This window comes from Nicotiana tabacum, chromosome 13, assembly GCF_000715075.1.
Source record: "Nicotiana tabacum cultivar K326 chromosome 13, ASM71507v2, whole genome shotgun sequence".
Lineage (NCBI taxonomy): Eukaryota > Viridiplantae > Streptophyta > Magnoliopsida > Solanales > Solanaceae > Nicotiana > Nicotiana tabacum.
Genome location: NC_134092.1, coordinates 108,688,895 through 108,706,257, shown reverse-complemented (window position 1 = coordinate 108,706,257; position 17,363 = coordinate 108,688,895). Strand labels below are relative to the sequence as shown.

The window sequence follows — 17,363 nt, the reverse complement described above, 5'->3', positions numbered from 1 at the left end:
ACCCTTCAAATAAATTTAATATTTTTATTTATTTATTTAAATAATTCAGATTATTAAAAATGACATTTAGGTAATTCAAGTTTTTAATTTAGGGGTTCCCAATTTTATAATAATATAGATTATTATTGACTGTTTTTTTACCCGAGTTACTACTAGTCAGACTATCAAGTTATGATGTATGTGGCCACCAACTTTTTGTACCCGTGAATTATTCCGCATCGGGGCCGGCTTAACCCCTTAAGCAGTTGAGTTGAAGTATTCGCTTTAGGCCTGGCAAATATTTAGGCCCCAAAAATGATTATTGTTATAAATATAAGTTTTCAATATTTTATTTAAATATTATTATTCAATAATTTCTCTCTCTCTCATCAATTAGGATAATCTAATTATTTTTTTATCAGCCTTATTGTTTTCCTCTACTAATCTAACTATATTTACCTAACTATTTTTCTCTATTCATTTAATCACTTGAGCATATTTTATGTATAAGTCAACACACTCTAATTGCCACAGGATACACGTACGAGATGCACGGGTGACACACGACATGTATGGTGCATGGGATGCACGTGTGATACACGGATGTACGAGATGCACGTGTGATGAACATAAAAGATGTTTATTAAATTACTTGAGACCTCTTATAAGGTATTTTTAAGCCACTAATTCTATCGAGCCGCTTCTATTATACATCCACGACCTTTGGCTTGCGGATGTTAGAGGAGCAAGTTTAACATGCATGCACATGTCTTTCACCTGAAAATGAAGATCGAAATGTAGATAATCAGTATCGTGCGGCTGTTTTTCTTTATTATTATTATTATTATTATTATAAAGAGGAGTATGCTATAATTGTAACTTTATTATGCTTTGCATAGTTGACATGGACTAGAACTTACAAACAGAACTAAAAATATTTGGCCTAATTTGGTAGTTGGCCTTTGGAGATCGAGTTTCCTGGAAGTACGAGTGAAAGAAACATGGATTTTGTCTGCATCATCAACACTACTTTTACAAATACATTTGGACCTATTTGTCCATACAAAATTTTCTTTTCTTTTTTGAATTTTTGGGTAATACATTGGGCTGATTTGAAATTATTTTTGAAGATGAGTTTTCAAGTTTGAAAAAGTGGGTTTTACCACTTTTTCATGTAAAATTTAATTTTCCCTCACAAAACTACAATATTTTTCAATGAAATGCATGTCCAAATACAACTTCAATTTTCAAATACCTTTTTTAAAATTAATTCCAGAAACTACTTTTTTGTAAAAAATTATTATCTCCAAACGCTTATAAAGTAGCAATTTGTTTTATAACTTCATTCTCAATTGCACAGAGTTGTTGAAACTTAAAACTCAAGCAAGCAGATCCTTTTATAGTTTAACAGAGTTAAAGGTTCTCTAATTATGCAGGAAAACAGTGGCCTTCTAGTTATGTGCATTTGTTCATTTATTGCTTTAAACTTAGCAAATATCTGCAAGACAACGGTTAAACTTCAAATTCTTTAGAAGGGGTGAATATTTCCAAGAAACGCTTGGGACTCTTTGTATTACACTATTACTCTAAGCTTTGGTTTGGTAATTTTTAGAAACAAAAATACAACATAATATTACTGCAATGTCAGTTTTTCTCCAGAGCACTTACTAAAACGAATTCAATTCTGCTGAGTCTTCAATCACTAGACTAATAAAGCTTAAAAAAAAGTGTTTTTCCAAAGTTTTAAAGTGTTTGGCCAAACTTTTAGAAGGAAAAAAAGTGATTTTGAGTAGAAGCAGAAGCAGTTTTAGAGAAGCAGAAAAAAGTAATTTCTCCTCAAAAGCACTTTTGAGAAAAATACACTTAAAAATACTTTTTAAAAGATTGGTCAAACACTAATTGTTGCTCAGAAGTGCTTTTCCAATTGATTAGCCAAACACAAATTGTTTCTCGCCAAAAATACTTCTGAAAAAAGCACTTTAAAAAAAAATATTTTTCAAAATAAGCTGATTTTAGAAGTTTGGCCAAACAGGCTATAAAATTCAATAAACAATAGGGTGGTCTCATAAGTAATCGTTCGAATCATAGATGGAAAATTGTCTGTTTTAATTTAAAGGTTATTCTATGACCAACTTAAAGCTAGAGGATAAAAATTGAGTATCACTATGACTGAAAGATAAATTAGTAAAATTTACTTCTTCAAAGTTACAACTCAACGGTTCGTGAACTAGTAGTTAATTAGCTGTGTACAAAAGCAGACTTTCTACATCGCTTACAATTACAAACTTTTGCTCATAACTTAGTTACACTAGAATTTGTTCCAAGAAATCGCGCAGAAGCTTTCCAGAAATGTGTTTGAAACACAAACTCACATTCCACAAGTGGCCAGCCTAGCACTGAAAGTTGAACCAGAAGCAGACTTACCTTTATCTGGAAATTGGCCTATGGAACATTCAACAACTTGGAAATATTGATTCTTGAGGGTTCAGACTCGATGTTCTCTATCGGTATCTGAATTTCTGCAGTCATATATTGAATTCTCAGAGACAAAACCGCAGCATTATCATGCATGACCAGCACCTTCAATCGGCATAGAAACTTATCAGCCTCTAATTCAAAGAGAGTTTCAGCAAAATATATGGGTACAATACAGAACAACAAACTCATATCAACAACAGTAAATCCAAGAATCACATTCCTTATCCAGTGTTTTGTTGTAAAAGGTGTGAGTGCGAGATGGGACATAAGCCCGCGAATTTTGTGAAATAGTTTATAAATTAATAAATTGAGCACAAGCGACAAATGGGGATTGTGAAAAATACATCAAAATGTACAAATCTAAAAGTAAATTGTAAAACAATTAGGAAATGGCAATTTTTTGATTGAACTATTTTGGATTAACATACCATGGTTTCTGAAACTGATTTAGGGCCCAACTAGACGCAATAAGACTTATTGGATAACCCTCCAGCTCATAGCATGCACCGCACAAATGATGGGTTCAACTCAACCCATCTATTTTCGACACGAAATACAGATACACATGTATTTTGGAGGAGCTTTGGCAGGCTTTGTATAATACACCATAAGAAAAGAAAAGGAGTAATTGTATTTAACAGATTAGACAAAGTAAAAAGAAATAAGATGAAGGGCATTAATAAATAGGCCTAGACCCACACTTCGCGAACAACATTTGGGAAGGGATTAAAGATCAAGAGCAACCGCCACTTGAGTGCTTCACAACTGTACGACAAATATAAACCAAGCCTTCTCTTGGTCATTATGTTCGGGAAAGAAATGCAGCAGCTATTCGTTGCTTCAAGCTCTTCCATTTTTGCGTGAAATGAGGATTTAAAAGGGAGACCATAAGGCTTAAAGCAAGTTCGTACAAATCAAGAAGTGTTCAAAAATCCCAAAACCTCAAGCAACTAGTAAGCTCCACTCAAGGTAACCCTTGTGCTCTTTTTGAAAATTTTACCATTCTTTGAGATATGGTATGAATATTTGAGATTTAAATGAAGTATTTCAGCTTAAATGAAATTACAACATGAGTTGGATTTGAATTGAACTTAGAAATCTATGGAATTGAACCATAACCCCCAAATCAATAAATTAAGGAAAATTGGATGACTATAAATTTTGATAAAAAATTAAGTAAATATTTGGACTCAAATGTATCGTGTCTGTATAAGATAAGTGAGTTCATAGATCAACCTCAGCAACTGCTACGGAATAACTTATCTAGGTCAACATTTGAAATGTACTAATTAATTGAACTGGTTGGACGCATCCCATCCTATTTATCAGATATTGATTTAACTGGACTAGGAGGATATTGAACTATCCACCGTCATCTGATACTGATATTGTGCCATGATATGCAATGAGTGCATCTATACTATCTGTGTTGTACTAGCATATTCATAAATTACACGTGTCGGGTCATGCACGTGCAATGAAGCATAAATACATGAAACATTGGATGAACTTTGGTGGCCTGGCAAGCCTATAGGCCACCGCACCCACCCTTGCAATATCTCATACAACCAATATATTCCGACTCAAATTGCCTCTCTTCTCAAACCTCATCGCACATTTCATGGAAAAACCTTTAGAAACAACGAATCATCCATAGTGAACTCCAAGTCGTGACTCCTCTTGTGTGCATAGTAGATGTATATGCATTAAATATCTTTATGGGGTGACTATAATAGTCACTCCCTACGTTCCAGGAAGAACGACACTAGTTTCTTATTAGTCCGCTCAAAAAAGAATGACACCTTTCTAAATTTGATAAAGTTGATCTATAAACTCACTAATTTGATACGGACCTAATACGTTTTCGAATTATCCATAATCCAATGAGTCCAAATATTTACTTAATTTCCCAATCGGAGTTCAAAAAGTCATTTAACCTCGTTACTAATTTGAGGGTTAGGGCTCAATTCCTAACATTTCTAAACTCAAAAGCTTCAAATCAAATCAAACACATGGTATAGTATCATCTAAAATCTCCAATACTGATGCCTATATCTCAAGCAGTAAAAAAAATGCAAAAAAAAAATAAAAAAAAATATATATATTACCTTGAATAAAGCTTATTAGTCTCTTGAGGTTTTGAGATTGATGCGCACTTCTTGATTTGTATAAACTCGCTTTAAGCCTTACGCTCTCCCTTTAAATACCTATTTTTTATCTGGTTTCCTCTTTCCCTTTTAAATCCCTATTTCACACAGCAAGTGAAACAACTTAAAGTAGTAAATAGTTGTTGCATTCCTTTTATGATGATAATGACCAAAAGAAGGCTTGATTTATATTCATGTAGTTGTGAAATATTCAAGTAATTATTGTCCTTAATCTTGTTAATCCCTTGTCAAATGTTGTTTGCAAAGTTTGGACTTGGGGTCCATTTTATTATGAAGCTCTTTTCATTTTATTCTACTTTTCTAATCTCTTAAATATAACTGCTTCTTTTTCCTTATGGGGTATTACATTCTCCCACAATTAAAATAACGCTCGTCCTCATACGAGTCTAACATACTTTGAGTATCAAATAGTTGCAGATACTTGCTATGCATATCCTACTCAGACTCTCAAGTAGCCTTCTCAACCTGATGGTTCTACCACAGTACTTTGACGGCAGAAATCTTCTTCGATCTCAAGTAGCAAGCTTGTTTGTGTATAATAGTTATCGAGATCTCCTCATAGGACAACTCCACATCCACTTGCACAACTTGAGCTTAATAATATGTGTCAGGTCATGCACGTGCTTGGAAGCAAAGACACATAGAACACCGAATGGACCTTGCTAACTCTGGTGGCAGGGCAAGCCTATAGGCCACCATACCCACCTGTTGTAATATCTCATTGGCTAATATACCCCGGACTCAATTTGCCTCTCTTCTCGAACCTCATCACATATTTCATCGTAAGAACCTTTAAAAATACCCAATCACCCACCATGAACTCTAAGTCACGACTCCTCTTGTTCAAATAGTAGATGTATGCATCAATTATTTTTATGGGGTGCCTATAATAGGTTACTATGTGTTATTTCTATTCATTATTATGTCGCTTTAAGTACTTTGACGAAGAACTGTTGCATCGCTTTCCGTTTATGATGAAGGTTTTCATAGGATTCTCTAAGATAGTGAGATTAATACACACTCTTGGATTAATACACACTTCTTCCTTTAGTGGCCATAAAACCAGAAAGCACTGAAACAAATAGAATAATCACTAGCATGCTTGAGCAGTCACCTGCTTCATTCTGTTATGAAAATGCTAAAGGAACTACAATTTGTGTAGACCTTTAGAAGAGTTATTTTATTAAACAAAATCTTGAGAAACTTAAATTCATGATGCGTCTTATGAGCCATTAATAAGCGTTACCAGAATAAAAATATTTCATCAGAAGCTATTAATTACTAGGTTCAGCTGGAGAGCCAAAAACTGAGGAGCAAGATTTTTAATTACTCATTTGAATCAACCTATTATCCGCTGAAACAAAGGTACCATGTTCTTCCCCAAATATCAACCTTCAATTTTCTGTTATTTTGTAACTTTTTTGAGTGTCATTTCTCTGTTTAAAAAGTGGACTCCCGGTGATTGATTTTGTGGGGGTCTCAAAGATATGACATTTACATTGTCTCACGGCATTATAATTGAGATAATTTTTGATTCAGTGGCGAACAAATGGGAGCAAGACAAAAATATGTGTTGCTTCTTCAAATTTATTATCTGTAACAATGTATCTTGTTTGTACATTATGAATTTGTCTCGTAACAAATGAGACATAAACATAGGTACGAGAACTTTCTACTCGAAAAAGGACAAACTAAACTTTTGTCTTCAAAGCATAACTAAGGTAAAATTACATTTTTCCTTACATTTAAAAAAAAGTTTCTTTCTGGCTTTGTTCGATGTGCAATAGCTATATGGTTTTGTTTGTTTATTTGCTTCTTGTCTCTCATTCATCATTTTGTTTAAAGAATCTTTTTATCAATTAACAAAAGTATGTACAATTAACAAAAGTATGTAAAGTAACAGAAAATATAGCTTTTTGTTCTTGAACTATATGCTTGATTTTTATTTTTATTTTTTTTACAAATTTTGTCTCATAGCCATAAAAGAAAAATAGTCAACTTTCAAACTCATTGAAAGAAATGTGATTATGTAATGTGTACAATAATCTTCAAGTTCCTTAGATGTTATAAATTTTGTTGCTACGAACCATCTTTTGGAGTTAAGTGAACTAATTTCTTTTTTTTTTTTATAATGGTTTACGAAAAAAACTTATAAATCATTCTACTTATTGAATTGATTCACATAGATTTATTTTTCATTATAAACCACTGTAGTTTGATAAAACTGCATCTTAAAATTCTACTCAATTGTAATAGTTGGCTACTTCCAGCAAATACCATTTATTGAGAAGTACTTCAATGTTGTTTGTAGCAAGACATACGTATGCATGATCTTCGAAAAAGAATTAGTCGCTTGACCAATAACCATGACACGGAACCAGTTAAAAATTCCACGAAAGCATCCAGAAAAAATATTCCACATCTAGAAGTTGTTTATCCAGGTAATTACAATAAAACTTTTGTGCAATATTGTCATTCTTCTTCAATTAGACAAAATTTACATGTTTGTTTAATCATATCTAGCTAACTCATGAAGCATGGACATTCCAAGAGAGTTGGCAATTAACTACCATTATGATGGCTATTTTGCATTTTCTCCATCTAGAAAGTATGTAAGTGGACATTTGATGAAAACAAGCATTGACAGTAAATTTCATATGTTTCTTCGCTAGTTAAATTGAAAAAGTATTGTAACTTCAATATTCTTAAGGGAGATAAGCTCTTTTATTTGAGAGGTGATAGAGTTATCAGTGATTATGATAGGCTAGTGGTGTCGTGACGATTCAGATGTTAAGAACGAGCTTGTTAGTTAAGAGAGGCATAAGGAGAAATTGTGATATGTTTATGAGTACTTTTCCGGAGAAAATAGTTTTAGGGATAATTCGTTTGAAGAGTTAAGAGAAGCAGTTAAGGAAGAACATGAATCAACAAATTCAACAGGTATTTTTTTTTTATCAATCTTAGTCACTTTTATCGACATTTCTACTTGAAATATATTTAATTAATCTTTAAATGTAGGTTTCAACATTGAGAAAAGAAAAATCAGAGGGCGTACGAGGTGCATGAAAATAATCAACTTACAAGAGGTACAAGATCGCCGATGGAATTTGTTGAGGATCATCAAGCTATTGGTGAGAATACAACCAAATTCATTTGGTTTTTGGGCCAAACAGTTAGAAGTCAAACTTGTTGCCCTTTAAAAGTAAATGTTTTCATTGTTTTTTTAAGAATATTTTTCAATGTTTCTAAGCCTTATAGATAATAACTTTTATTGAAAATTTACAAGAAATGGATGAGGAACATCAAGCTATTGTTGAGAATGCTTTCAATTTTTCTTACTCAATCTCTTTCCAACCATTTACTTTTTAAGGACAACAAATTCTATTTCTAAATATTTGGCCCAAAAACCAAATAAAATTGGGTTGCATTCTCACCAATAGCTAGATATCCCCAACAAATTTCACATTTTGGTCCCTCTTGTAAAGTTGATTATTTTCATGCACCACGTAGGCCCTCTAATTTTTCTTTTCACAGTGTTGGAACTTACATTTAAAGATTAAATAAATATACGTCAAGTAGAAATGTCGATAGAAGTGACTAAAATCAATAAAAAGAATACCTGCTGAATTTGTTGATTCATGTTCTTTCTCAGCTGCTTTGCCTAGCTTTTCAAATGAATTATCCCTACAACTATTTTCTCAGAAAAAGTACTCATAAAAGTATCACAATTTTATGGGAGTGTATAAATCTCAATGGGTTTCTCCTTATGCCTCTCGTAATTAATAAGAATGTTCTTAACATCTAAATCTTCATAACACCACTAGCCCATCATAATCATTGATAACTATATCCCCTCTCAAATAAAAGAGCTCATCTCCCTTAAAAATATTGAAGTTCCAATGCTTTTTCAAATCATCCAGCGAAGAAACATATAAAATCTACGTCAGTGCTTGTTTTCATCAAATGTCCACTTACTATGATCAATAAAAAAAAGAATACCTGTTGAATTTTTTATTCATGTTCTTCCACAAACATTTCGCTCACCACTTCAGACGAATTATCCCTAAAACTATTTTCTTCGAGAAAAATACTCATAAAAATATCATAATTTTTTGGTAGTGTATAAATCTCAATACCCTTCAACGTATGCCCCTCGTAACTAATATACATATTCTTAACATTTGAATCTTCACAGCGTTCCACTAGCCTATCATAATCACTAGATAACTCTATCACCTCGCAAATGAAAAAAAAAATTATCTCCCTCAAGAATACAATGCTTTTCCAAATCATCCACCAGATCAAAAAAACATATGAAATCAACGCCAATGCTTGTTTTCATCAAATGCCACTTATATATTTTCTAGAAGGAGAAAGTGTAAAATAACCACTAAATAGTAGCTAATTGCCAACTCTCTTGATACACACTTTCTAAGATATCAATGAACATGAGTTAACTAGATATGGTAAAACGAACACGCAAATTTTGTCTAGTTAAAAAAGAAATTAATAATGAATTCAATATTTCTCAAAGTTTTATTGCAATTACCCCAATAAAAAACTTTTTCTACATTTTGTGTGGACAAATTTTCTTTAGCATATGCCCTTTTTGAAACTCTTAAAGGTCTCATGTCATGATTATCAATCAAGCGATTAGTTCTTTACCGAATATCATTCCTACCCATATCTTGTGACAAACAAGCATTTGCAAGATATTAAAATATTTCTTCATAAATACAAATATTAATGGTAGTTAATATTAATATTAACTACCATTAAAAACAAATATTAATGGTAGTTGTTGTAAGTAGCCAACTATTACAATTGGGTAGAACCTCAATATGCAATTTTATCGAACTTTAATTGTTTAAAAAGTTTGAGCGAGGCAACTCAATTAGTAGAATGATTTATAAGTTTTTCTAAAAGAAAGATAAACCACAACAATAAAAACTAATCTATTCAACTACAAAAGATGGCCTGCAGTAACAAAGTGTATAATATCAAAGGATCTCTCATAAATCATTGCACACATTACATAACCACCTCTTTCAATGAGTTTGAAAGTGGATTGTTTTTCTTTGATGGACATGAGACAAAATCTTTAAAAGTATAAGAAAACCAAACACATAGTGCAAGTACTAACAACTATACTTTTTGTTGCTGTACATGGCTTTTGTTAATTGATTCAAAAGACTCTTTAAACAAAATAATGAATAAAAAAAGAAGCAAATAAACAAACAAAATCATGTGGCTATTGTGCATCGCAAAAAGCCAAAAAGAAACTCTTTTCTAAACATATGAGAAAAAGCAAACAACAAAGAAAAAGATGTAAATTTTATCTTGGTTATGCTTTGAGAAGAAAAATTCAATTTATTCTTTTCCCGGCAGAAAATTCTTGTACCTATATTTTAGGTCTCATTTATTAGAAGACGAAATCTTAACGTACAAACAAGATACATTGTTACTAGTAATAAATTTGAAAAAGCAACAAACATGTTTGTGTCTCGCTCCTATCATTCACCACCAAATCAAAAGATATGGCAGTGCCATTTAGTAATGATTACAAAGAAAAATATCTCCACTATAATATCTTGAGACAATGTAAATTTTATATCTTTGAGACCCCCTACAAAAGCAATCACTAGGAGTCCACTTTTTAACCAGAATTGAACAAAAAGATGACACTCCAAAAAGTAGCAAAATAAACAAAATAACAAAAAATTGAAGGTTGAAATTTGGGGATTTAGACAGGGTAAGAAGACGGTACCTTAGCTTCCGTGAATGATAGGTTGATTTAGACGAGTAATCAAAAATATTGCTCCTCAGTTTTTGGCTTTCTTTCAAGTGTTTAGTGTTTTTGGCCCTCTAACCTTGCACTTAAGTTTTTGGCTCTTTATGTGGAGATGATTGTCTAGCATCACTGCAAATAATTATGCAGGATTTTGCTGTAGAGTCATAAACGTTACTGCAACAATCTTTCTTCCTTTTTAGATTGGTATAGGTTAGTAGAGCTAACTTTATAAAAGCAAGTTAGAAGATTTGATGATTTAAAGCAAATCCCATCTAAAGCACACAAAGGCACTTGTGCTACTTGTGATGCGTTGACAATTAACATGAATTAAGCTTTATGAGATAGTTCCAACTCCTTCATATTCAGCAAAATTCAACTTTATGACCCAAATCGACCTCTTGGACCCCTAAAGATATTTTTTCCAAGTTTCAACATTTTCCAGGAAAACTAACAGAACAAATGGACATAGCATACTAAAGAGTTAACAATGATGGAAAGAACATGCATGGATCATGTCATAGACAAATAAGAAGTCTACAAATCCAACTTCAACTAGTATTGACTTTAAAGGTCCTGTCCACTCTTTCATATTAAGTTAATTCTAATTCACTATCCATTCCAGGCATCCCCCCTCCCCCTGTTTCTGCTCCGAACACCATAAGCACATCTACCACACAAAGTAGCGATAATCCACAAACTACATATTAGTGAGTGAATTATGCATTCAGTCTAATATATCCTATTTTCAAATAGAATACACATAAAAAAATGCTATGATAGCCAATAAACCCAAATTATTCACAACATTGTGAATTAATGGGACCAAGTGTATGAGTTAATTAGTGTTACTCACCAACTGGCCCAAGTCAATAAAGCTTTTATATAAGAAGCATTAACTTCTGAGTTAACTATTAAAAGCACCAAATACTGAAAAGGCTAAAGAAAATAAATGAAATGACAACAGCAAACAGTCAGATTATCATGGACAAAATACCAATTCACACAAATGGTTAACAAAAGCTAGAGAATAGCCGCACCTCGTCTGAAGTAAACATCACAAGTCAACTGCAAAGCAATGCACAATTGAAGCACCATTAGGAACAACAAGAATCACATCCGACCACAAGATGCTCCCACTCAACCCTCCGCCCTTGTCCTTCCAAACTTCAATCTCTGCGCACATAATGTCAACCTCCTTGCCATTCCTCTTGCCTTCCCACGCAACACACAACCTCTCATCGAAATTCACCATCGTCGCGCCACACAAGAACCTAGGCAACCCCTTCTCCACCCCTTTCAATTCCTTCCACACATCTTCCTTCATGTCATACCCTCTAATCTTACCCAAATAATCATAACAATACAACACTCCTCCCACCACCGCGGCTCGTCCCCTCCACCCCAAATCAAGCCTTTTCGTTACACTCCCCCATTCCCCACCCCCAACATCATACACCACCCCTCCCCTATCCGCCATTGCATACACCCTATCACCCACCACTGCACTGGCATGCATCCACTTGTCTCTGACCTCAATTGGACTCGGCAACGCAGCCCATAACCCCGTTAATGGATCAAAAACTTCGGCCCAATTCATCGACCTAGCCCAATTATCAACAACACACCCACCCATTACATAAATCTTCCCATTCACAACCCCAGCTGCGGCAAACTCCCTACCAATCCTCATTCTTGGCCCCATTTCCCAACAATTAAACCTACAATCGAAAACCCACACATTATTCGAAGGGATTTCACCAATGGACCCACCAATCACATAAATCTTTGGGCCCAAAACTGCATAAGCCGATCCAATGGGCTTACAGGGTATTGAAGGAAGGGGGAAAAGCTTTCTGTATTTTTGTGGGTGAGGGTGTTGGAAGAGAGTGTACCAGTGGAAAGTGGAGTTTATGCGGAGGTTGAGGAAGAGGAAAGTTTCGGTAGTACGTAGAATTGACCGGGTGGTGTAGAGTTCAGTGGAGCTTAGGGCGAAGCGCCAAGATTTGGAGACAAGAGAGAGAATAGGGTGATGGGAACGTGGGACTCTGGCTAAGCACTGTAATGCTACGTCGTCTGGGAGGTTTGGTATGAGCTGAGATTGTGGGTCTGCAGTGCCAAGATCCGCCATTTTTCCCCCTACGACTCTAAAGAGAAGAAATATTATGTACAGAGCTGAGAATGGCAGGAGAAGGGGGTTGGAGGTGAGGTGGTGGATCTAGGTTACTTTGATGGAGGTCAATATTGGAAAAGAGAATGGAGGTCAATCTCAAACTGGGGAGGGTTTTGTTTTTGGGGGGGGGGGGGGTGGGGGTGTTAAGGAGAAATGTACAAGCATGGAAGCCAAGCATACTAACAAATCAACAACAATACCGGAAACCAAACGTTGTACATTTGTTATGCGGAGATTAACTAAACATTCCGAACTTTGTACTCCTTAGTCCATGCCAAATGCAATAAAATAATAAGGATTTTTATACCATGATTGTCCTATCCTTAAACTTTGCAGTACATTTTATAGCTCGAATAACCACAAGCTTAATTTACCAACGTAGGACTGACTACTGAGCACCCCGAATTGTCTTTTTTGTTATCTATTTTAGGTTTTATATACAACACAAGTGGTAGATATAAACTGTTAAATTGATTGCATAGCATGTTGTGAACCTATCAAGTATGCTACCGTGAAAATACTTTTTACACATACAATATATAGAGGCATATAAATCAGTAACAACTCTTGTATAGCTATTTGAACTGTTCTAACGAGTTATGATTTTACTATTGCACAAAAAAAAAATGTGCAAAAGAGGTGTAAAAGAGGCGCAAAAAAAAGTTGCAAGGGGAAGTTCACAATGTTACACTTTAATATATGATCTATTATACATATTCTAATATGTGGAAGACTTGAGTTCAAGTATGAGCGGTTCATGGTGGTAGAGAGTAGTGATAATATGGATATAAGGGGTAGTGACCTTTGTTTGGAATTTAGGGCAGGAATGAGGATATGCCCCGGAAAGAATTTAAGTTTGGTCACTATGATGTTATGGTGGTCAGGATAGTGTAGAATTTCAAGTGGGTCGAGGATGAGTCTGCCCACTTGACTTGGAAGAACTCCTTTTGATGGTGAAACGAAGAATCTTCTTAGAAATTATGGCAGCTAATTGGTTTGCTATCTTAATTTCTACTTTGTTGGTGTGAGTTTGATTTTTCACTTTTTAGTCCCCACTTTAATTTTGTCTTTCACTCCTTCATGTAAAATACCAAAAATTAAAAAAAGAAGATCCTCTCGTTGCTATGGCCATTCAGAGAAATATTCCATTTTAGGATTTAATGTACGCTACTGCTATCATTGTTTTTTTTTTATAAAGTAAAGGCATCATTAACGATTACAAGCGCCAAAATAAACCCAAAATGGTATATGATAAAACTAATTTTGCTGATGTTCTTTTGTCTCTCGATGGAAAAGAAAAGCTAGAAGAAGATGAATGGTGGCTATTCTTTATTAAGTCCATCTTTTTATTATCCATTTTAGATTTTACATACAACACAAGTGGTAGATATATTCTGTAATATTGACTGAAATGCATATTGGGAACCGACCATGAGAATACTTTTTACACATAGAATATACAAAGGCATATAAATTCATATGTAATAATTTCTTTTATAGTTATTTGAGTTGTCTTAGCGAGTTCTGATTTTATTATTGCACGAAGGAAATGAAGTGCAAAGTACGTGCAAAAGAGGTGTAAAAGAGGCGCAAAAGAAGTTGTAAGAAGAAGTTCAAAATGTTACACTAAAAAACTTGTGATTGATGTTGACACTGCCCGGATGCCATATTTACAAGCAGTGGTGAAGGATATTCTAAGAGTTCATCCTCCAGGTTCACCTCTCTCGTGCGTGAGGCTTTCTATATCTGACATTTAACTTAGCAACAATATGGTTATTTCTTCCCATGCAATAATAATTTTTAATATGTGATCTATTAAACATGATTCTAATGCGTGGAAGGCTTGAGTTCATGCCCGAGCTGTTCATGACAGTGGAAAGTGGTACTTATATGGATGTAAGGGGTGGTGGCCTTTGTTTGGAATTTAGGGCATGAAGGAGGATATGCCCTAGAAAGAATTTAAGTTTGGTCATTATGATGTTATGGTGGTCAAGTTGGTGCAGAATTTCAAGTGGGTTTAAGATGGGGTCTGCCCACTTGACTTGGAAGAAATCCTTATGTTGTCTTGTGAAATGAAAAATTTTCTTAGAAATTATGGCAACTAATTGGTTTGCTACCTTAATTTCTGCTTTGTTTGTGGTAGTTTGATTTCCCACCTTTTAATCCCTACTTTCATTTTTTCTTTCACTCCTTCATGTAAATTACTAAAAAGTAAAATAAGAAGATCTTGTCGTTGCTATGGCCATTTAGAGAAATATTTCATTTTAGGATTTAATGTGTGCTACTGCTATCATTATTTTTTTTTCTAATGTAAAGGCATCATTAACGATTACAAGCGCCACTCTAAACCCAAAATGGTGTATGATAATACTAATTTTGTTGAAGTTCTTTTGCTCTCGATGGAAAAGGAAATCTAGAAGAAGATGAATAGTGGCTATTCTTTAGTAAGTCCATTTTTTTGTTATCCATTTTATATATACATACAACACAAGTGGTAGATATAATTTGTAATATTGACTGAAATGCATATTGGGAACCGACCATCAAAATACTTTTTACACATAGAATATACAAAGGCATATAAATTCATGTGTAATAATTGTTTTATAGTTTAGAGAATTATAATTTTATTATTGCACGAAGAAAATGAAGTGCAAAATACGCGCAAAAGAGGTGTAAAACAGATGCAAAAAAAGTTGTAAGAAGAAGTTCATAATATTACACGGAGAAAACATAGGATTGATACTGACACTGCTCGGATGCCATATTTACAAGTAGTGGTGAAGGAGATTCTAAGAGTTTATCCTCCAGGTTCACCTCTCTCGTGTGGGAGGCTTTCTATATCTGACGTTCAACTTAGCAACCATATGGTTATTCCTTCCCATGCAATAACAACTGTTAATATGCGATCTATTAAACATGATTCTGATATGTGAAAGACGTGAGTTCAATCCCGAGCGGTTCATGATGGTGAAAAGTGGTGCTTATATGGATATAAGAGGTGGTGACCTTTGTTTGGAATTTAGGGCAGGAATGAGGATATGCCCCGGAAAGAATTTAAGTTTGGTCATTATGATGTTATGGTGGTCAAGTTGGTGCAGAATTTCAAGCGGGCCGAAGATGGGGTCTGCCCACTTGACTTGGAAGAACTCCTTATGTTGTCTTGTGAAACGAAAACTCTTCTCAGGAATTATGGCAGCTAATTGGTTTGCTACCTTAATTTCTGCTTTGTTGGTGAGAGTTTGATTTCCAACCTTTTAGTCCCTACTTTCATTTTTCCTTTTACTCCTTCATGTAAAATATCAAATATTAAAAAAAAAAAAAGATCCTCTCGTTACTATGGCCATTCAGAGAAATATTTCATTTTAGGATTTAATGTGTGCTACTGCTATCATTATTTTTTTCTAAAGTAAAGGCATCATTGACGATTACAAGTGCCACTCTAAACCCAAAATGGTGTATGATTATACTAATTTTGTTAACGTTCTTTTGTCTCTCGATGGAAAACAAAAGCTAGAAGAAAGATGAATGGTGGCTATTCTTTATTAAATCCATCTTTTTGTTATCTATTTTAGATTTTACATTCTAACACAAGTGGTAGATATAATCTGTAATATTGACTAAAATGCATATTGGGAACCGACCATAAGAATACTTTTTACACATAGAATATACAAAGGCATATAAATTCATATGTAATAATTTCTTTTATAGTTATTTGAGTTGTCTTAGCGAGTTCTGATTTTATTATTGCACGAAGGAATGAAGTGCAAAGTACGTGCAAAAGAGGTGTAAAAAGAGGCGCAAAAGAAGTTGTAAGAAGAAGTTCACAATGTTACACTGAAAAACTTGTGATTGATGCTGACACTGCTAGGATGCCATATTTACAAGCAGTGGTGAAGGAGATTCTAAGAGTTCATCCTCCAGGTTCACCTCTCTCGTGCGTGAGGCTTTCTATATCTGAATTCAACTTAGCAACAATATGGTTATTCCTTCCCATGCAATAATAATTGTTAATATGTGATCTATTAAACATGATTCTAATGTGTTGAAGGCTTGAGTTCATGCCCGAGCGGTTCATAACAGTGGAAAGTGGTGCTTATATGGATGTAAGGGATGACGACCTTTGTTTGGAAGTAGGCCCTGGAAAGAATTTAAGTCTTTGGTCACTCTGATGTTATGGATGGTCAAGTTGGTGCAGAATTTCAAGTGGGTCGAGAATTGGGTCTACCCAATTGACTTGGAAGAAGTACATAAGGTGCCTTGTGAAATGAAGAATTTTCTCAGGAGGCACCCTAATTGGTTTGCTAACCTAATTTCTACCTTGTTGGTAGGGGTTTAATTTTTCATCTTTTAATCTCACTTTCATTCGCTCTTCCACTCTTTCGCGTAAAATACCAAAAGTAAAAGAAGATCCTCTCGTTTCTATGGCCATTCAAAGGAATGTTCCATTTTAGGATTTAATGCGTGCTGCTGCAATCATTGTTTTTTTCTAAAAATATATTTTTCTACATTTCTGAACCTTATAGATGTTTACCATCAAAATTGGATAACAATTGAATTTGTAAATGGTTTTAAGGATACGTGGATTAACTTTACACAAAAAATAATAAATCAGATTGTAATTAAAATAAATAATGGAAAGGTGAATGCAAACCACACGAATTGAACAGTCTTAGCTTTGGAAAGCCAATCACCCTCAGACCAAGTACGCTTCGATCGATGTCAGGATACAAAAGAATAAAAGTTTAAAGAATAATAATGAGATATTGCTTTG

General features: G+C 34.1%; 1 protein-coding gene across 2 annotated transcripts; it reads right to left on the bottom strand.

Moving 5' to 3' along the window:
- Positions 1 to 2,145: 2,145 nt before the first annotated feature.
- Positions 2,146 to 12,704, bottom strand: LOC107810106 (F-box/kelch-repeat protein SKIP6). 2 transcript variants are annotated; one of them, XR_012698131.1, is made up of 3 exons: positions 11,454 to 12,704; positions 10,393 to 10,545; positions 2,146 to 2,559 (listed from the first exon to the last, which is right to left on the bottom strand). XR_012698131.1 is itself a non-coding variant. In XM_016634846.2 (2 exons), the coding sequence occupies exon 1, from the start codon at positions 12,542 to 12,544 to the stop codon at positions 11,471 to 11,473; it is 1,074 nt and encodes a 357-aa protein (XP_016490332.2). In that variant the 5' UTR covers positions 12,545 to 12,702; the 3' UTR covers positions 2,146 to 2,559; positions 11,454 to 11,470. The 2 variants fall into 2 exon arrangements, 1 of the variants encoding a protein (XP_016490332.2); XM_016634846.2 differs by lacking the exon at positions 10,393 to 10,545 and having other exon boundaries at positions 11,454 to 12,702.
- Between the last annotated feature and the right edge of the window lie 4,659 nt (positions 12,705 to 17,363).

Excerpts from the sequence above, each read along its gene's own strand:
- LOC107810106 (XM_016634846.2), bottom strand. The coding sequence starts at position 12,544 with ATGGCGGATCTTGGCACTGCAGACCCACAATCTCAGCTCATACCAAAC.